The sequence below is a fragment of the Eretmochelys imbricata genome, chromosome 18 (genome assembly GCF_965152235.1).
Source record: "Eretmochelys imbricata isolate rEreImb1 chromosome 18, rEreImb1.hap1, whole genome shotgun sequence".
Lineage (NCBI taxonomy): Eukaryota > Metazoa > Chordata > Testudines > Cheloniidae > Eretmochelys > Eretmochelys imbricata.
In genome coordinates this window covers 17165787-17186861 of record NC_135589.1, presented here as the reverse complement: position 1 = coordinate 17186861, position 21075 = coordinate 17165787, and the positions used below count along the sequence as shown (strand labels likewise).

The 21075-nt window shown below is 50.5% G+C and overlaps 1 protein-coding gene across 3 annotated transcripts in view; it reads left to right on the top strand.

Annotated features, from left to right (window-relative positions):
• The window catches only part of LOC144276963 (uncharacterized), a 72084-nt gene extending 51708 nt beyond the window's left edge, over window positions 1–20376 (top strand). For 2 of the 3 annotated variants that reach the window (XM_077837434.1, XM_077837433.1), the window contains 5 exons: window positions 1255–1454; window positions 6489–6556; window positions 8814–8981; window positions 12773–12844; window positions 19712–20376. In XM_077837434.1, coding sequence (XP_077693560.1) covers window positions 1255–1454; window positions 6489–6556; window positions 8814–8981; window positions 12773–12844; window positions 19712–19822 — 619 coding nt within the window. In that variant the 3' untranslated portion in view covers window positions 19823–20376. The remainder of the gene's footprint in view (window positions 1–1254; window positions 1455–6488; window positions 6557–8813; window positions 8982–12772; window positions 12845–19711) is intronic. The other variant, XM_077837435.1, reaches the window with a different exon arrangement.
• The last annotated feature ends 699 nt before the right edge of the window (window positions 20377–21075 follow it).

The window sequence follows — 21075 nt, the reverse complement described above, 5'->3', positions numbered from 1 at the left end:
GCCAGAAAGCTCTATAAACCGGAATTTCTGATCTTCATTGAAAGTCTGGTTTATAGTCCGGTTGGTGCGGGGCTGGCAGGCTCTCTACCTGGCTCCGTGTGGCTCCCCGGAAGCGGCGACGTGTTCCTGCTGCTCCTCAGCAGAGGAACAGCCATGGGGGGCTCCGTGCACCGCCCCTGCCCTGAGTGCGGGCTCCGCAGCTCCCATTGGCCGGGAACTGTGGCCAATGGGAGCTGCAGGGGGGGTACCTGTGGGCAGAGACAGCTCACAGAGCCATCTGCTGCGCCTCCTCCTAGGAGCAGTGGGGACATGTCGCAGCTTGTGGGGAGCTGCCCAAGGTGAGCGCTGCCCAGATGTGGCATCCCGAAACCCCTCCTGTGCCCCAGCCCTGAGCCCCTTCCCACACCGAAACTCCCTCCCACACCCCAACCCCCTCCTGCATCCTGAACCCCTCATCCCCGGCCCTACCGTAGAGTCAGCACCCCCAGCTGGCACCCTCACGCCTCCCGCACTCAGCCCCCTGCCCCAGCCCAGAGCCCGTAACCCCCACACACACACCCTTTCTCCCTGCCTCATCCCGGAAAATTGGTATTCCATCAGTAAGTATAACTCTTAGTGAACTGGAATATTTGACTAACTGGCACCCCCCCATTCCCTCAACATGCCGGATGACAAAGCTGTTACTGGATCGTTATTTTTCTTAAAAAAGCTTTCTACACTCGGAGTTCAAAACTCTACAGTTCTCAATGATGATTCTTCAGAGTTTGGACCAATTACTAGAAGACTGTGGTACACGTAGCATTATTACTTTTTATGTCTCAGCCTTTATTTAGAGGACTTTTGGTTTGGTATTTTTCCAAAAAGGCAAATTTATGCCTTCTAATATGTGGGAAGCATGAAAATGTATCAATTTGGAGTTAGAAAATATTGCCACTGCTATACGGATAATTTATCACAGGGCATGAATAAGAGATTAAAGCAGTTCTAACAATACATTGCATTTATAAAGCATATTTTATTTGGCATTTGTGTAGCATATTAATTGTTCTGTAGCTTTTTCATGTAGCTTGAAGGGATAACTAATGCTATTGGCCCCTTTGCCGGAGATGTACAATTAGGCAGGAGTTTTGCATGTGTGGGAGGTGGGTTTCTCTTTGTGTTGGTTTGGTTTTTTTCCCCCCTGCTTGCGTTTAGATTATGAAATGCCAACAAGCTGTGTGGCTTGTTCTGTTTTTATTTCTTTCTTTGCTGCAGCTGGCAAGACATTGTTAACAAAGTGAACGCCCGAATGGATGAGGAACAAGTGCACGGTTACCCAAAGCACCTTCACTTTGACACCAGATCTGAGCAGAATGGCAATCTATTGCTGGCCAATCAACAAAGAGGGGCAGAGCATGTGATAGCCAATCGGGAAGGAGACAAGGAAGGGACGGATGATGAGGAACTTGAGATGGGTATGGTTTCCAAAATGCAGTGAAGTACAATAATGACCTGTGCTTACCAAGGGGGAGGTTTTTGAATAAAGGAAGTCTCTCAAAAACTTGAAGAGAAATTTTAATTTGAAATTTTTGTCAGGAGATATCATGTATTTTAAATAATCCAAACTTGGTCATTTTTGCCCTAGTTTCTAGTCCCTTTTGTTCCCTCTGCCTCATGCCCTAGCTCGGTCCTGTTTAGTTTCTCAGCATTGCAGGAGAATGCCTGCCGCCCCCAGTGTCTCTAGCATTAATTCATACACTCCCCCGTTGCTCCTGGGAGGTCTCCTATTCAAATACTGACATGGCCCAGCCCTGCTTAGGGTTAGCGCTGATAGGCTCAGAGCACAGATAAACCAAGGCATGTTTCGTTGTGAATGAGGTACAATTGCTAGGAATTTTAAAAACTCTTCTCCTCCCTGCCTTGCAAAGTGCAGAAATGGAGCCTGGCTCTGGGAATCACCTGACATCCTCCCTGCTCCTGTGTCCGGGAGGAAGCATGCGTAACATCTGCAGTCCCCTTATGGATGACTAAAGGAGTTTGTTTTCCTAGGGATAGATGGAGAAAGGACCCGCCTCCTGTAGTAATTTACAGGAGAGGCTGTTGCCCTTATTCTCCTCTGTCATCGGAGGAGTGCAGCGCATCATCTTGTTATTGGGGATAGGGTGGCCCTTTCATCCAACCTTGACCTGTCCCCTTTCTCCAGGCCATGCACGTCATACGCACTAAAGCAATGTGCCAGGAATTCACACAGGCTGCGGCAGTTTGTTTCCCGTCTATAAGAGAGGGATGGAGAATCCCCTTCCACTGTGTCTTGCAAAACTTGAGTTCAATCTCCCATGTGATTTATTTATTTTTTTTTTTGGAAGAGGGATTCCAATCTTAATCCTGGCGATGAATTTCCCAGTATCCTTTGGGGGCGAAGCGCAAGCCATTTTAAAGGCCAGCTAATTCCTTTAATCAGTCAGACAACTGCAGCCGCTGCAACTATCTTGGAAGACTCAAAGTCTGTGCGTCTGAGCAGCTGGGGGAGACCAGCCCTCAGACCATTTGGCACATGTTAGAGTTGTACCCTCTGCCGCTCCAACTGCATTCAGACTCCCCAGACTGGCTCGGCCAACTAATAATGTATTTGCAAGGGAAGCCATTAAAAAGGGGAGAAGGGGGGAGCATTTGACCCGGTCTGACCCATCATCAGGCCAGGAATCTGGTTCATGAATAATTCACCAGCTGAGGTTTGTGAGGGAGGAGCCTTTATCTCTGCTTCAGTTCACAGGCACAATATATAAATATTGTTATGCTGAAGGTTGGGCGTGGTACCACGTCATTGTTATCATGCAGGACAGCTTCAGTCTTCCAAACAGGGGAACTGAGGGAACAATGAATTGCCCCTCTGTTTAGTGATAGCTGAAACAATAGAAGATGATTGCCCAAGGACTAGACTGCTTTCAAGCCTGGGCAGTGGGTGGGCCATGTGGTTCCAGGAGTTTCCTGGGGATCTGATAACAAATGCAAGGATGAGGGATATATTTGATTGTAGCCGTGCATCTGTGCGCAGGAGAGAAGCGGCAGAAACACCTCAAACAGTGAAGGCAACAAGGAAACCACAGAGACAGCGAGAGAAATGTGTGACCTTGAGGGGGAAAAAACGAAAGTGAGAGCTTTTGAGCAGAATGCTGGCTGGAATCTTTGAACAGAGAAACTGTCTTGCTGCTTTTTGATTCCTAGTGTGTTCAGGGAAACAGGACTTGATGTACGTTCTTTGTAAATAAACAGGATTGCATCAAAGAAATACCTGACTCCATCATCAATTTCTGTCCCTAACTGAAACAATCCACAAGATCCCAAATATTGATTAACTGCTCGGGTCTAAAAGGCTAACCGTGTTAATGCAGATTTGATCAATGCAACTGAATGGGGTTACTAGACCAAGCTGAGCTAACAAAGTCTCTGTTGCCTTTGGTCAGTGACCTATATCTAACTGTCAGTGGGATTCTGAATGCAATATTCCTTAGGTTGCCTAGTGGGTGGAGCAGGAAGTTTAGGAGTCAGGGCTCCTGGGTTCTATCCTCAGCCTCTGGGGATCTGGGTTCAAATCACAAGCGAAAATGCGTTTGGTGGTCTCAGCCTGAACCCTTGCCAGTGGATTTTGGCACAGTTTTCATTCTCTGCTCAGGAGAGGGCTCGGATTAGGAATAGCGGTGGTGGTGAGGGGCAGAGATGCAGGTCGGTATGACTAACGGAGGCTTAGATAATAAGGCCACAATAAAGATAGGGAGGAAAGGTCTAGATCATTGGGTCAGTGCCCTTCCAGTGCAGGAGAACCTCTCAAATATTGTACATGTTAGATATTAAACTGATCCTGTGCTGATCGGGTCCAGACAACTGGACACAGAGAAGTGTGGGGGTTGTGTGAGAAAGAGAGGAGAAGCCATGTTCTTCTTTCAAAGCCCGGATGCTTTGTCCCTTCCCATAGAAGAACCCAGCTGGTATTTCATCTTTAAATGACCTGCTTTCGACAAGTTCCCTCAGAAGAATCAAACTAATTGCCTCACATCAAAGCAAACTCTTCTTTGAAGGAAACAGGCTCGCACTGGGGGGGTGGGGATGGGGGAGTGTTGGGACAAGCAAGACTTGGCCTCCACATTTTAATTGGGATTAACGCCCTAGGGAATGACTTTGCAGCCCAGGCCATGAAACTATCTAATTGGGAGTCCTGTTGCCTCTTGGTCTCTTACTTAATGTTTCAAGAGGGAAAACTTGGCTAATGCTGATGACAGACAGCACAGAAACACTGACCCAACTCCCTGCCTCCGACCTTCGTTAAGGTCGTTCTTGTCAAGGATTGTTAGGAGAAGGATAATAAATGATGGGCTGTCAAAATGGGCGATTAGTGCTCAGCTGTCTTCCCACCTCCGGGGTCCTGAGAAGCGTCTCAGGCAGAAATACTACTTTTCTGTTGCTTGTTTTTGCTACTAAAAACGCATCCAGGCTTCAAAGACACCAGGTCTAATGCAGCCAGACTTGGACCACAAGCCTGGAGGGAGAACCATCTCTGCACCCCAGGATTAGAGATTACAGCAAATGAAGCTGTTTAATGGGAGGGGGGATCATTTCTGAATGGGAGGATCATCTTAGAAACTCATCTCATGATTCTGTTAGCACCCCGTGGTTCCCTCCAGCGCGCCCTGCTTTACACCCCTGTCTGCCATCTTGTGGTCGCCATGATTCTCATTGGGATGTTCTTCACAGCTCATAAACCCGGCTTCTAACTGGCCAGAGCCCAATGGGATGCCCCTCCTTTGCTTTGTGCACCCTCAGGGGACCCGTGCGTTGCCTCCTCAGCTCTCCCAGCTCCTGCCAGACTGGGGGGTGAAGGAGTGGGCGCAGCACCTCGCGTTCCCTCAGAGAGCTACAGATTGGTGCTGCATCCGTCCCTTGGGACGCACTTGCCTGTAGATTACACACCAGGCCGAACGGGGCAGCCTGATCCTGGAGGCTGCTTTGCATCACCCCATCAACCTGCTCTGCTTGCCTCTGCAGTGGTCAGCATGACCATTGGAGCCAGCGCAACCAGATGCGGTAGCTGGACCCACTCGGATCTGGATCCAGATCCGGTGGGGTTTGGGCCTCCCGCTGGTCAAAACAAAGGGCTGTCCAGGGCCCCAAATGTATGACGGGAGAAATAAACATAATGAGCCACCTTGCTTCCCGCAAACAGACGCTCTGTGCGGTTCCCCTTTCCTCTCCCCCTTGCCACATGGGGCGCCGGCCTTTCATTTTCAACCGCCAAGCGCCGACGAAGGGCAAAGTGGCGCCGACCTGTAACCCGCCGTGGCACAGCTGGGCTGGGAGCAATGCTCTGACTGGCTGCACAACTGGGTTGTTTCCATGGATACCACCCAGCCTCTGCAGTAGCCCAAGGGACTGAAAGCGAGACTAATTCCTGAACGTACAGATGGAGTGACGGAGCATCCGGTGGCTCAGTAAGCCAATCGCCGTGTGGTGTGACTCCAGCTACCTTGCCACCTAACAGGAAGCAGATGGGTGTAATTAGCACATCAAGGATCGTTAAGCCTCCAAAAAGGCGGCCTTACAAATCCCTTGCCCCCAAAAGCTGTTACTGTTACGTGGAGTTGTCTGTCTTGCAAATTTGACATGGGGAGAACAATGAGTCGAGGCCACTGTCCTACGCAGCACACAAGACGGATGCCAAGATTTGGACCCTGAAACATTGCACCCATCCCCCCTGCACTGCCAGTCTGTGCCACGTTCCTGGGAGCGTACGTTTGTTTTGGTGTTAAATGTGTTTTCCGTTCCTCCTCGTGTCATCAGTTGTCAATAGTCGCAGAGGTTTTTTTGTCGCCAGCATGTACCTGCACCATAGATGCCAGGAGAGGTTTTGGCAGCTGGGTAGAGAGGGTTTCTGGCACCCACGAATATGCGGGAGGTGGTTTTGAATTTTGGCACCAAGGAGGCTGTGAAAGTGCCTCTGCAGGTGACTTCAGATCTTGGAGGCAGGGGACTGAATTGCTCCTTTCCCTGTTGCCCTTGACAGCAACTAGCTCCCCGAGCGCTGTCCTTACATCCAGCCGTGGCAAATAAGCACGTTAGCTTGATGCCTACTAACGTGATCGTTGATGAAACAGTCAGTGTTGACATTTTAACATACTATCGTTAGGCACCAGGATTAACCCGTTGCAATGAATGGGGAGCAGTTCACACCCCTCCATGCTATTGTGTCAGACTGTCTGCAGAGACAGGCAGACAACACTGCATCAGTTTCCACTCTATACCTGTTCCATAGTGTGGTAACTAGCCTGCTCTCTGGTTCCAGTGATGCTTCATCACAACCCAATGCGGTGTCTTTCCCAGATAGGCACGAGTGATCAGTTCACTTTCTTTCTCTAAGTGAGAGAGAACTTTCCACGGCGCACGGGACCAAATGGTCACATTGCCAGTGCCCTGTGGGTTTTGCTGGGACGGATTTACTCATTTCATTTTTCTTGCAGATGCTGGGATGATTGAAAGAGAAGAGGATATCCACACCCGAAAAGAGGCATTGGTCCAGGAGCCAATGGTAAGAGACGTCACCATGCTGTCATCACTTGAAGCTGATGGGACACCAAACTCTTCCATTCAAGCAGAACCTTTCCATTCTCGCCCCTGCCCCCAAGAGGTGTTGTTTTAGTGAAGAGTAGTAGGGGTTTTCCTAGCATCCATTCGAGTGCTAATGGGGAGGTATGGTCAGCACAGAGTGAGAGCTGGGAGTTCTAATCCCAATCCCTGCCATGCGTTCTCATCAGACAAGTCACTTCTATGCCTCCGTTTCTCCTAGCTTAAAAACAGGCAAAATGACCTCTCTCTGGTGGGTGTTAGGCGAAGCAGAGCTGGTCAAACAGAGCATGTGTGCACATGAGGGGAGGGGGACTAATTTATTTGCTGTTTGATGACATCTTGTATATAATCAGTTGCAGAATCTCTCACCTTGGGGGCCACAAACCTGTTACTTCAGGGGGCCCTCAGCACCCAGCCTTTCCATATGGCTAAATAGGCCCCAGTTAGATCTCTGCCCTGTGGATGGGAGGAAGGATCCTGAGGAGCAGGTGCTGGTTGTAGAAAAGGACCTAGGACCACTGCCCTCGTGGAAGGAGGTTGTTTCAAACATCTGTAAAGATGGTCAGATTGCAGGGGAAAAAATATACTGGCACATCATTTTATCTGACAAGCTCCGGGGACACGATGCACTGACTGGTGTTTATGACGACGGTAGGGCTAGCTCGGCTAATTCGCTGGTGGTTTGTAAAGTGCTCTGAAGGTGAGACGTGCTATGGAAGTGCCAAGCGATATTAGTTTGGTAATCGATGTCCATCGGGAGAGCTTCAGCTCCATTTATCTGCCTTCTCCTGGCTTCGAGAGGCTAAAGGAGAGAGACCATGCTCCCCAAAGTGGAGAAAGAGGAGTAGTAACTTCAGAGCTAAGTGATCTTTCCCTACACATTTCTAAAGCCCTGGCTGGGATGATTTAGTTGGGGATTGGTCCTGCTTTGAGCAGGGGGTTGGACTAGATGACCTCCTGAGGTCCCTTCCAACCCTGATATTCTATGATTCTATAGCGTTCCTCCCTGGCCTCCATGACGTCGGCAGGGTCTTGAATCTCCAGCTTGTCTGACTTTCTTTTGCCCACCTTGGTGCCTGCAGGTCTGTGGGGACATCACACCTTTATCCATGACCTTGACGCATGCACAGGCTTTCACCTTTCTCTGCCCTCCCTAGAGTGGAGGACATTGATGTTTTCATTGAGAATGCCAACTGGTAATTCCCCACAGATAGGAGTCAACACTGATCCAGCTCCACTAGAGGAAACAGATTCTTCACAGGTGACCTACAGAGGAGAATACCAAAACAAAATGATGGTAGATATTAAGCACAGGAGATGATGGTGCCACCTCTCCCTCCTGATCCATTCTTTTATTTAAGTGACAGGGTATGTTTCTATCTGATCTGCTACAAGGCAGAAGTCTTGAATCTCCCACAGCCTGGAGCTGTGTGTCTGCCCCTCTCTGCTGGAGCTCAGGGTTCAATGTACCTCCTGAGAACATCTGTGCCAAGGACACCATCTTGGTTTATGGTTCCCGGAGCTTTAGATCTGAAAGCATCGCGCACGTAACAAGGTGTAGAGCATTGTCAAAATGCAGATTTGTTTTGGCTAAAGGCAGCTTTTTCTTCTGAGGTCAGTTTGATAAACAGAGAGTACAGCTTCTTCCTTTCCGGGGGGACTGATTTAGGGTCATCACACCTATTGCCAATGAGTTATTTCATTGCCTATGAGGGAAACCAAGTTTCTGATGTGAAGTGGTTTCCTTCCTTCAGTTGCTAAAGATTCCAGGCAATGACTTCCTAAGAACTTCATTAAGACTCAACTTCTGCTGAGTGTTTCTTCATTTACCGCCGTAGCTGGACCGATGGAGAGACCTAAAGAATAGACATACACAATGCCATGGGATTTCAGCAGGGCTGGAAAGTGAGGTGAAGGGGACAGATTACTGGTAACCAAAAAAGATTGCCTGTTCTAGCTAGGCCCCATCACCTCCTTTAGCCGTAACTTCTCATAGTCTCATCTGAGGAGACTCTGATCTGGGAAAACCCCTAAGATCCAGCCTGAGGAGGACTGCTGCACTGAGTTGGGAAGCCCTTTCTGGAAGCTGGCATTCCCAGCTGTAGCTTCTCCCACCCATTGGCCTGGGCTTAAGCGATGGAAAAAGCCAGCTCATATTGGCCACTGTGTGTCCTGGGTGTGAGGGTGCTGGGTGCTCAAAAGAGGCTTCTCTCACCCAGATGCCTGATGATGCCACAGACCCTGCTCAGGACCCCAATAACCAAGGGGAAGATGAGTTTGAGGAGGCCGAGCTGGAGAGGCCGGACTTTGAGGAGAAGGTGGTGCAATCAGACAAATACAAGGAACCCAGCGTGCTAGGGAAAGAGGAGACAAAGAAGCCACTGAAGGTAATGTAATGTGATGGGGAAGCCATTTCTGCAGGGAGGGGTGTCGGGGGGGGGATGAAGAGGGTCCTTGGCCCTACAAGTGGGAGGAGGGAGGGAGAGGATGCATGTCCCCCAAGAGAATTTTCACTCCCAAGCTCCTGTGCTGTATTGTGATGGGCTGGCAGTGAGAGAACCCTTCCCCCATCATCTCCTGCTCCTGGGCAGCTTGTAGCTATGGAGTCCCAGCTGGGTCATGACCAATTTTTCTTTTGGCTTCCAGGAGTCACTGGCAAGCTGCCCTCCTTTCTCCCTCTTCCACCTGCTCTGAGGCTGGCATGGCAGCACCTGTTCTCTGCCCAGCTATTGCGAAACATGTCCCACTTGCTCTTAGGCCTGTTCTGGTGCCACTTTGGGAGCGGGGCTACCCAAGACCTTAATTCTTCAGGGGGTGAAGGGAAGGGGGCAGAAATGTGGTTGTAAGGTGGACTTTATTATTCCAACTATGGCCACTTGCCACCATTGGCAATAGGTGTAACCACAGGAGGGCTGAAAACTGGGAATCCTGGCATATCCCATGCCATCTCTGTAGTGTTAGAGCCTTAAGGGCCCCGTGGCCCTCAATATGCCCCCCCTTCTGAGCTGATGCCAGGTCTAGAGAAGGTAACTCAGAAACTTCTCTCCTCTCAGTCTCGCAACACAGGAGCCAGGAGATGTTCAATTAAATTAAAAGGTGAAACGTTGAAAACCGATCAAAGGAAATCTTTTTTCACAGACCCTGTGGCAATGAGCTTCACAGTTTAATCCCAGGGAGTTAAGGCCACGAAATTAACTAGACTCACAAAGGGAAACTGATAGCCAGAATATCCTGCTTTGTCACACTTAAGGACAATCAACATTTTGGACAATCTTTCACTTTGGGGCTTAAGCCAACTTTAAACTATTAGAATCCAGGATGACATCGAATGTAGGGGGGCCAATTATCCCCTCTCTGCCTACTTCAGGATTCTCGTGACTTCCTCGGAAGCACCTGGTTGTAGCCATTGTCAGAGACAGGACACTAGACTAGATGTACCTTGCTTGGTCTAGTCTGGCAATTCCCATGTTTCTGTGATGTGGCCGCAACCATGGTGGATTGGTGGCAATTACGCTGTGCGAGGGAGAATCTTGTCTCCTCCAAGAAGATGATTGCTCGCATCTTGTGAAGCGCTTCTTGTGTCTGGAGCGAGACTCTGGAGCAGGGAAATATTAGCTTGTTTTGACAGGCTGCCGAGAGTTCTCTGTGTCACTTGTTTTTAAAAGGAGCATTTTTCTGTCAGGCTCTAAACCGATGATTGGTAGCAAGTCTAAAAACACTCCAAACCAATGGAACAGACATTGAAGCAAAGAGCCCACCACTGCAGGATTGCACCTACTGAATAAAACCCTCCAGCCCCTTAGTAGGAAAAGAATTTGTACCTTAACTATTTGTCTTTGGATAGGGCTAGGCTGAGTCGTTCACGCTGTTTGGACAGAGCGCCGGTACCTTAGGAGGAAAGACCTGAGGGCTCTGGCAGAGAGAACTTGTGCAAACTTAGCACTCCTTTGGGAGGAAAATTTAAACTCCTTAGTCAGCTTGGTCAGTTTCTTATTAATGAACTACTGGATGGAATCAGAACTGCACTGTGTGTCATAAGTCCTATACTGCTCATAGGAAGCAGTGATTCTCCCGTAGTCCAAGTGGGAGAGGCCTATGCTTTTGAGGACGTTCTATCCCTGCTGTGCTGTTATGTTCTGAATGGCTGTCCTCACGAGTTTGTTACGGTCTATATTGCAGCATCAAGATACTGCAGCACCAGAGCTGCATAAGCATAAGGCATTGGCAATCAGATGGCTGACAAGAAAGGAAAAAGTTAACAGCCCTAGAGAAGACAGAACTAACCAGAGGACAGAACACTCCCCCTGTCTGTTTTTCCCCCCTTTCCTTTCTTGTTTCCTTCCCTTTCTCTCTCTCACTGGATCTCCCTGCTCAGCCTGCTCCTTTCCACCATGTGAACGCTACAAACCTTAGCACAATGCCTGGCTTCCGTTCTCCTTTTCTGAGCGGGGTGGTCAGCTGGTTTTCGTGTTGGAGCACTGCTCCCTTAGGCTCTGATTAGCTCCCTGGTGAGCCCAATGGGGAGGGTATTCAGGTAAGGGTAGCTGGTTTGGGTCCTATTTGTGGGGTCTGGAGGGTAGCATGAGTCAATGCAGCTCTGGGCAGGAGCGGATGGCCTACTCGCAGCTCAGCCCATCAGGTGAATGAGGAGGTGCTGAATCGTTGCCCTGAGTGAAGGCCTGTAAATCAGAAGCTGCATCAGCATATCTGAGTCCTTCTCTCTGGGAGGTGTAAATTATCGAAAGCTTTAATATTTCACGCTCGCCAGCAAGAGGCTCCAAGAAAATCCCCCTCAGATCCGGCTCTGTTTGTCTCTAACTCTGCGGCTGGGCAGGCTGCTGTGGGTGGAGTCAGGCTCAGGCGGGGCATAATGCCTTGCCCGATACCACTCCTGGTGCTCTCCTGAGCCAGTGCCACTCATGCCAACCTCTGACTCAGTGGAGGAGCTGGGCATAGAACCTGGGTGTCTTGGCTCCCAGCCTGTTGGACCATGCTGCCTCCTAGAACGATGAACAGCTGAACAGAGTCAGCCAGGATTCGAACCCGTGGCTCCAGGGAATATGAATATTCCCAAGTGAGCAGAGAGCCCTCAGCCATTGCTATTGAGAGGAGAATGATCCAGTGACTTTCCCCCTCCACGGACCCTTTCTCTCAATGCTCATGCCCTGTTTTAACAGGCTCGGCCATGGTGCCCTGCAGCAGCCCGGGCTCCTTCCCTGCAAGCCTGCAAACAGGCAGTAGCCATGGGCCAGATCCTCAGCTGGTGCGAATCACCGGAGCTTACTTACAGTCAGAGAAGCTGCATTGATTGACCCCAGCTGAGGCTGTGGCCCTGCATGTGGGTGGAGAGAGTGCTCGATCATTACCCCCCCTTGCGCTCCTGTCTTCTGTTCAAGACCTTCTCGGGGCGAGCTGCACAGCCCAGTGGCCTCCCCCGGCCGCAGGGGCACTCTGCAGCCCTCCGTGCACTAGGAAGGCTGAATTGCTATTCGTTTTCTCAGGCTGCCTCCCAAACAGCTGCCATCTCTCATTTTAATGGGCAGCAAGTAGAACTCATGGTCTTGGCTGCCGGCTTCTGGCTGGAAGGTCTGAGCTCGGCTGTGCTTTGCTAATGTGACTTGGGCAACTGCAGTGGGGTGGAGGAGTGGGGGACTGGTGCCTCCTCGAGCCCAGAACATCACTCCCCTGGCGCTTGGATGCTAGCTCAGCCGTACGATCGCTGCCCAGCTCTGCCAGCTAGCTTGTTCTTTCTCTCTCTCTCTCTAACAGATGCTTCCCCACTGTCTGTAGGGACTGTTCAACCCAGGGTGACCGCTTGCACACCCAGGGCTCTGGCACAGCACTGATCCCTACCGTGAGAGCGCTCCCATGCTCAGGCAGACGCGAAGGCGTGTGGCTGCTGGGCAATGACTTGGCTGCTTCCATCTGCCCCCCTGGCTGCCTGTGGGATAAAAGGGGCAGAAGCGTTGATTGGGGACAAGCACCCAACAGAGATGGGGTCACCTCTGATGTTCCAGGGTCTTGATTCAGCATCCTCCAGACCTGGGGCTCTAATACATGAAAATCTGGGTCTCCAAAGCTGCGTTGCCACTCCATCAGGATTGGGGTTGTGGGGTGTGTGCTTCTGGGAGCTTTAAACCAGGCTGACCTACCAGAGTCTGCCCTCCTGTGTTTCCAGGATGCCGCTGGGCCGGACAAAGCCAGGGAAGAGCCAATGGACGACTACCAAGAGGATCAGGAGCAAGAAATTGTACGACACTGAGGTTCCTCTTCATTTCCTGTTCTGTCGTGCGGCTGTGGGTGTGTTTGAGACCAGGAGCTGAGCCTGGTGCAGCGGTTGGGCAGACCTGTGCGTTGGGACAGCTGTTAGGGGAAATCTCACAACACCCTATGAATAGGAGTCAGGCTGCCTATCCCTGTAAGCTCTTTGGGACAGGGACTGTGCCATTCTGCAGTGTAATGGTCAGAGCACTGGACTGAGATTCAGGAAAGCTGGGTTCTATTCCTGGCCCTGCTGGGTGACCTTGGGAAAGTCACCTCCCTGCTCTGTGCCTCAGTTTCCCCAGGTATAAAATGAGCATAATGATACTGACCTTTGAGATCTGCTGAAGGAAAGCACTGTGGAGGAGTTAGGTGACATTATTATCCGATGCATTTGTGCAGCACCTAACAGAATGGGCCCCGATCCCAATGGGGGCCCTCGGGTAGTAGCGTGATGCGCACACACAGGGCCTTCTTTCCAACGTTGCTCAGCACCCCCCAAGTTGTCCTTCTCCTCAGTTAGACTCGCTGGTGCTCAGCGCCTGTGCAAATCAGGCCCTGGATGATAAACAGGATGAACAAGGCTTTTAATCTGGTTAATCCTCCTCCCCTCCCCCCACATTAGTCATGACATACGTGAGCCGTTCCAAAGCACGGAGGCTGTACAGGTGCCCCCATGCTGTTCAGGCTCTTTCCTTCTGTCCCCCACCCTGAGTTAGTGTGGCTTTCCCACCCTGATCAAACCAAGGCCCGATCCTGCTAAGAGCTCTGCACTCTGGCTCATCTTTTGGTTTAAATTGTCTAATTTTGGGAGCAGAGTTGAAAACCCCCCTCCGCCTCGGTGCGTCTCTGTGTTTTGCTGTGGCGTCTGTTTATTCCAGTTTATTAATAATGGACGAGAGATAAGTGCCTCCAACAGAAACTGTCCCCTCTGGGCTTCTGCCTGCTTTCAAAGCAGAGCAATTACCTATCTTCAGCTACTTCTTGTTAACTCTGCGGCAGCCAGACCAGGAATCCCAAGGCTCCTTCTGGGGATGCTGACATGGAGGGGAAAGCTGCTACACTGCTGATATAAACGCATGATCAGTGGTTAAAAATGGCTTGTTGCTATGCAAGCTGAGATAGGTGGGTGATTGGATTTCACGCCTCGGGCCATGAAGGCCCTGATTCAGCAAAACATGCAAGCATGTACACAAGTCAATGGGGCATAAACACACAGTTAACTTGTCTGAACAAAACAAAGCTGCAGATTTCTGAGATAGGTTTCAGAGTAACAGCCGTGTTAGTCTGTATTCGCAAAAAGAAAAGGAGTCCTTGTGGCACCTTAGAGACTAACCAATTTATTTGAGCATGAGCTTTCGTGAGCTACAGCTCACTTCATCAGATGCATACCGTGGAAACTGCAGCAGACTTTATATATACACAGAGAATATGAAACAATACCTCCTCCCACCCCACTGTCCTGCTGGTAATAGCTTATCTAAAGTGAGCAACAGGTTAGGCCATTTCCAGCACAAATCCAGGTTTTTTGTGCTGGAAATGGCCTAACCTGTTGCTCACTTTAGATAAGCTATTACCAGCAGGACAGTGGGGTGGGAGGAGGTATTGTTTCATATTCTCTGTGTATATATAAAGTCTGCTGCAGTTTCCACGGTATGCATCTGATGAAGTGAGCTGTAGCTCACGAAAGCTCATGCTCAAATAAATTGGTTAGTCTCTAAGGTGCCACAAGGACTCCTTTTCTATTTCTGAGATAACCATCCTGCAACCGGGGGTAGCCTCTCTTCCTGACTTGCCTGCATTTTCAAAAGTGACCTGTGGTCTCGGGTGTCCAACTTGAGACAGTGTAAAAGGGGGGCCTGATTTTCAGCCTGTGCTGAGCACCCGCCTTGTGACAATCAGGACCCTTTAAGGTGTCTGAAGCTAGGCAGTCTCAGTCTCAACTCATTTCTGGACAATTTAGACCAAGGGTTTTCAGGGCTTAATGTGGTCTGAAAAATGTCGTGGTAGTGGTGATGGCTGTTGTCATCTGGGAGAAGCAGGTTTGGTCAGACAATGCTTAAAATTCACCCTACAGGAACCCAGCTCAATTTAAATTGTTTTTTTTTGCCAGGTCTGTGACCCTTTGCTGCCCCTCTTCTCCCCCTCCCCCATTTAAACGCTGGCTGGTACTGTCACTGGGCTACATCATCTCCGTGCCAGGAATAGAACAATGAGAGATTATTGTTATGCCAGAGACTTTTTAAAATAACCATTTTTGGTGGTTCTTCCTGTGGTAATACACATAATAAATAATAATATATAATATTTGTCTTCTGGTTATGGACCTTTTATGGGGTCACATTTTCAAAATTTTCTCCACAGCCAGGAGGGCTAGAAACTTTTTTTAAGTAATTAAAGCTGAGGTTCACACCTAATCACAGGACTCCAGGAGCTGGGGCATTGTCAGAAATTGTCAACGCTACAGGCGAGTTTTATTTTTGGTGGTTTATTTGTCCTGCCTTTAGGTTAGGCAGTGACCGCAACCATGTCTGTTTCATTTCTGCTTGTAGCCATGTTGAGTCACTTTTGCTGCCTGGCATTATGCACTAGAATAACCTGATTGTCGCAGCCATGCTGGCAGAGCTTTCAATTGAACCATTTCCATTTAACTTCAAAAGAGAAAAGATTGCGGGAACCACTTTCCATTTAAACGGGGAGTTTTGTGTCTATGTGTATGGGGAGCTGTTTTATCAAGATCTAAGTTTCCTTCCCCAGAATGAATTCAGTATCTAAATCGCAGCACCCCGGCAAGCTAATTTTGCCTTGGACAGAGCCTCCCTGAGGTCTTTGATTGCGAAGAGACAGGGAGATGCCCTTTATTGCTGCCTGTGGAGTCCTTTTGAATTTTTACTGCCATCTGATTGTAACATTTAAATGTAATTTCCACTTCAAAACCAGGACAAGAGGGATCTCTAATTCAGAGGTGCAAATGCAAGGCTGGGGGGGAGGATGACTTGCATGGGGGTTAATGAGCAATTTCTAGACAATGCCCAGCTCTCCTCACCTGCTCCATTCTGTGCCTGAGGAGCCGCCATCTGTGGAAGCTGGATGTGTCCTCGCAGGGGGGGATTCTGAGGTTTTTTGGCTCACAGTTTGGGAAATGAATGACCTGCAATGGCAGAAAGGGGCCAGATTTTCAGAGGCCCCCCTGAGCCTCAGTGGGAGCTGTGGGTGCTGAGCCCTTCTGCAGATCAGGGGCGGCTGATCCCAGTCACATGGAAATCGCTGAAATAACTCCCTTGACCTCGGTGGATAGTGGAGCAGGCCCCCACAATCTGCCAGTCTGGGCTGGGTTTGAGGGTGGAACGTGGAGGAGTGCTGACCCCAGCTCTGCAGTGCAGCTTCTGTCGTGGAGTAAATAATCATGAGAAGAGGAGAGCAGCTGGAAAACGTGAACCCTAAACGCTCCAAAGGCAAAGGCCTCACACTTATGTATTTTTAATCTCATGATTTTGAAGCCAGTCTCATGATTTTGGGGCCCCACCTGATGGTTTTTGATCATTTAGGGTTGGCAGTGCTGTTCCCCTTAGTGCCAGCTAAACGAATGCAGTGTCCCCTTCCTGCCTCTGGCTAGGGGAGGCTTCAGTTAGATCTCTTCCCCCCAACCCCCATCTCCTGCCTCGCTCTTACCACTGCCCTTTGGCTGATGGGCTCGACTTGCTCCCACTGTTTTTACTTAAGAGCTCGCCCCAGGCTGGCCTGAAGCGCAAGCTGAATAAACAGCTCCTTGGGGTTTGCAGTCGACAGCCAGATCCCCACCACAAACCCTGTAAAAGCTTGGGACTGCTTGTGCGTAACACCATGCATAGTGCGAGGTCAGCCCTTAGCCATAGATCTGGCCCTGCGACTGGGTCAGAGGGGAGCCCTCAGCCCATCATCTCCACTGAGCCCACTGAATGTTTTCTCACGGCATGTAAGAAGAGTAAATAGTTAATAATGTCGAGCTCTTTTCATCCATAAATCTCAAAGCACTTTACAAATGAGGTAGCATTATTCCTGTTTTACAGATGGGGAAACTGAGGCACGAAGAGGCACCGTGTCATCCAACAGGCCAGTGGCCGAGCCAGGAATAGAACTCAGATCTGCTGATTCCCAGTCCAGTGCTCTGAACACTAGGCCCCTCTTGCCATATGCAGGGGGGTGGGCTTCCTTGGCCCAGAAGGGGCATTATTTCCTAATATCAAATGACAGTGTTACGTGAGAGAAGGCTGTCTCATCTGGGGGCATTAAGTCATTTCCCTCTGTATCTGAGATCACCGTGTGGGGTGTTTGTTTGTTGATTGATGGGTGGTAAATCTGTGGGCTCAGCCTGAAGTTGCAAGGGAGGAACGCAGCAGTCCTGTACAATGTAGGACACGAGCTTTGCTGTTCCTCCCTGTGGGAAGGGTGGTTGCTGGCAAAGAAAGTGACATGATGGGACGCGGAGTGTTCCTGACCTCTTTTGCTCCTCTCCCCGCCCTTCGTAATTGACTGCACTGCTTTAGAAAGCTTTTCCTGGAGGCCTGGATGGTGTGACATAGCGTGCCTCTCTCCTGGGGTCATTTGGGTTCCTCCAGGGACTCCCCTCCCTCCTCTAAAAACCTGGCTATTCATTCACCATTGTCAGGGACTTACTCCCTTTGTAGCGAGTTCTAGCCATCACAATCTCTGCATTCTGTACTGGAGTTTTAGGGCAGCTCTGCAATGGCGCGCCAGCTCAGTGTTTGGTGGGGATGGAGCCCTGGCATTCACTCTAAAGCCGCACTTCCCAAACCGCATGGAGCTGGTGGTTGTTGGAGACCTGATGATGCTGGCTCCTTTTCTTTGATTCCAGCCACTGAATTGCATTACAGTGTGCTAAAGTTCGGCCGAGTGTTGTTTTTCCATGTAAGTGCTGTAGTTGTCACAGGGATGTTATGCGATGGTAGATGGGAGACGGTGGGGTGGGGGCAGGAAATGGGAGGGGAAAAGTCCCCAAGACCATCTCTGTTTAGATGTTGGCCCCAAACAGAGGTTTGCAAACCCCTAAGCTAATGTGTTTCTAGGTAGTCAGTCCCAATAGTCTCTAGGCAGCGGATCTGGAGTGGAACCTTTCCAAAGCCTGGGGGTAGGGTTCCGAGCCTGAGCTGCGCTTTGTACCCGATTCGAGTGGCCCCGTGCCGTCCGGCCTGCGCGGACAGGGATCTGAGATTTGAGAGGGGCCTGGAAGCACTTTTTGACTCTTCTGCTATTTTAACGGCTAGATGTGCTTGTTGGAAAGTGGTTCAGAGAGCAAAGCTCTAGGCCTGGCTGATTCAGTGAAGCTGGCGACAGCAAAGCCAGCAGCAGCCTGTCTCCTAGAAACCGACAAGGAGAGAGAGAGGCCAGGCTGCTGGCGAGCGTGGTTGGTAATAAAAATCTACCTTGGAGCCCCCTCCCCCTCCTGTGCCCCAAAGTGTCCTTGCTGGTCAGAAGCCTCCCAGGGGGAGAAAGCCCACCTTGCTTGTTCCCTGTGGGTGGTGGGCTGTCCATGGGGCAGGAAGCAAGGCGCCTCAGGCTTCAGCAAAAGAATGTTAACTGCTACATCAGCGCCAGATTTGGCATCTTATTCAGACAGACCCAAGCTGTGCCTGGCTCTCCCTAGCCTGTTCCCTGGTCAGTACCAGTCCGGGCCCACACGTGTAATGAGCAGTCGCACGGCTGCATGTAAGCACCCTGCAAGGGAGAGCGATGCTCTCACAGGCCAACAGCTCATACAGCTGGCGCTCAGGGCCCTAGGCTGCCTGGAGAGGCTCCCCCTGTGGAGCTGGGGCCAGCTCAAAGGTTGCTGAGCTCCAGAGCAGTATGAGGCCCTGGAATGTTTTGTTTGTGCTAAATCTTGAGCGCCGATCTCTGAGTAGGACAGCACAAGCCAGGTGCCACTTAGAGTTACCTCCATTTGCTTGCCAGCTGTAGGTGGCTGGGTATCCATGCCTGAAGATGCCAACTCAGTGCATCAGAACCCAGGGAAGGACAGGGTGTTAACTGGCCAATTAACTGTAAATCACAGCCATTTAACACCCTGGGAGTCTAGCCCCACCCACCCTTTCCCTGAATCCCAAGGGTATGTTCTTATATGCACTGCCTGTAGGAACTGAGTATTTTTCAAATAGTCCTTGAAAAATCGGACTTTGGTCAGTTTGCACCTGTGGGGTTCACACAGTTCAATACTGGGGGATGTTCACTAGCTGTGAATGACAGCCAAATGGCCCATTAGCAGCCCTGGCATTCCCCAGAGTCCGAAGTATTGGATCATGTGGACATGCCCTGGGGCCAGGGCCCCAGTGAGCGAGGCACTGTGCAGACCCACAGTAAGGGCTTGCCTCCACTTAAAACACTGCAGCAATGCAGCTTCCACGTGGACCCTACCTATGCCGGTGGGAGGGGTTCTCCCATGGGAGTAGGAAATCCACCTCCCCGCGACTTGCACGGGGACTTAGGTTGGCTTAACAATGCCACTCGGGGGGGGTGGAATTTTCACAACCCTGACCAATGTAGTTAAACCAACCTAGTTTTCTAGTGTAACCTAGGCCTAAGAGATGGTCCTTGCCCCAGAGAGCTGACATCTAAACCGATGAGACAAGACACAGGGTGAGAGGGAGGAAGCTTAACAGGTGGGGTAGAGACTTTCAGTGACTTGCCCAAGGTCACCAGGGAAGGCTGTGGCAGGATTAAGAATCAAACCCAGAACTGGATCCCAGCCCACGTTAACTGGTGGCGAAACCATGAATGTTGGCCAGCCCTTGGCTGACTGGGTTGGGCTCTTGCTTTCTGTTCAGTGTTGATTTCTCCATCTCTCCTTTTTCCCTGCAAATAGGAGGATCACGGAGGGGAGGTGGATGATAACGGTGACCTGGAGCTGGTGCAGGAGCATAAGGACCGTGGGGGCATCCCAGGAGCTGAGAGCAAGAAGGACGATTACTACTGAGGGTCCCAGCGGCTCAGAGCGCCTGGGAGGAGAATGGCGTGTTATGGGAGCAGGAGGGAGGAGTTGCAGGAATCTCCTCGAGCGACGTGGATCCAGTATGAACTTCCTAAGGCGGGGCTGGAGGAATGTGTGGCCAGGCCACTTCCAAATGCACATCGTGTGTGTGTGCCCGGTGCAATCCCAGCCGCGCTGCCCGCTGGCGGAGAAAGCAGAAGGGCTCTCTGACCCCCCGGCATGGCCACATCTTGCTGCTTCTCTCGGGGGCGCTTATTGATTTTTTCCCCCTCCTTTTATTATTCCTCACTCCCCTGTTTCAGATGAAGGGGTTTTTTTTTAATTTTTTACTGCTTGGGGCACGGGAGAGGCAGATGTTTGCAGAACTACGAGACACCAGTGGTTGCACTGGCCCAGGCTGCTGCCCTGGACTCATTTGACTGATCTCTAATACAAAGGAATCTCTTTCTAAATCCTTTGGTTAATGGTGCTTCTTTAAAATGGTGTCTGTTTGCTAACTTGGATCATGCCTCCTGCTGCAAACCCCACCTGGAAATGGTGTTGCTAGGAAAAAATGAACATCTTGGTTGTTTAAACACTTGGGGTCCATCAGCAACTGACCAGCCGGAGCCCAGAGCAGGGGCAGTGGGAGTGGAAACTAAAACAGACCTTTGGGCGCAAGGGGCAAATATCTCAACTTGGTAAATTTTTGGGTTGCTTCTGGTGGCTCGATGGGAGCCTGACTCTCATGGGGACTGTGGGCGGGTGGTTAGGAGTGGGGGAGGGTTATACCAAAATAGACTCCCAGGGTGGATTCATTCCTGTGTCTCCTGACCAGAATGATCAGCTGTGTTGAATGTATCCTTGATAAATCTCTGGCACAGGGTACATAGAGGCAGCAACCATTTTTCCACTTCCCAGCTGCCAATGTTACCAGGAGCTGGGTTCTTCCTACGGATCCGTGGCTAACCCCGTACAACCGGCTCTGCCGCTAGTCCTGATTAAATGCTGGTGAGAGGGGGCAGCTGTGGCGAAGGGAAGGAACAGTGGTGAGTCTTACTGAGCAGAGAGAGTCGTCTGGGGTTGGGGTGGGCTCTGACTGGGACGTACTTTTGCAGCAAATCCCTCTCTGTCATTCTTGGCTAGTTTGAACGCTCTTATGCATGGTTTGGAAGGGACCATGGAGGGGAGGGGGAAAAAGAGCCAGATGTTTCACTGTGGCAAACAATGCTCACCTCCCTGGCGATTGTACAATCATC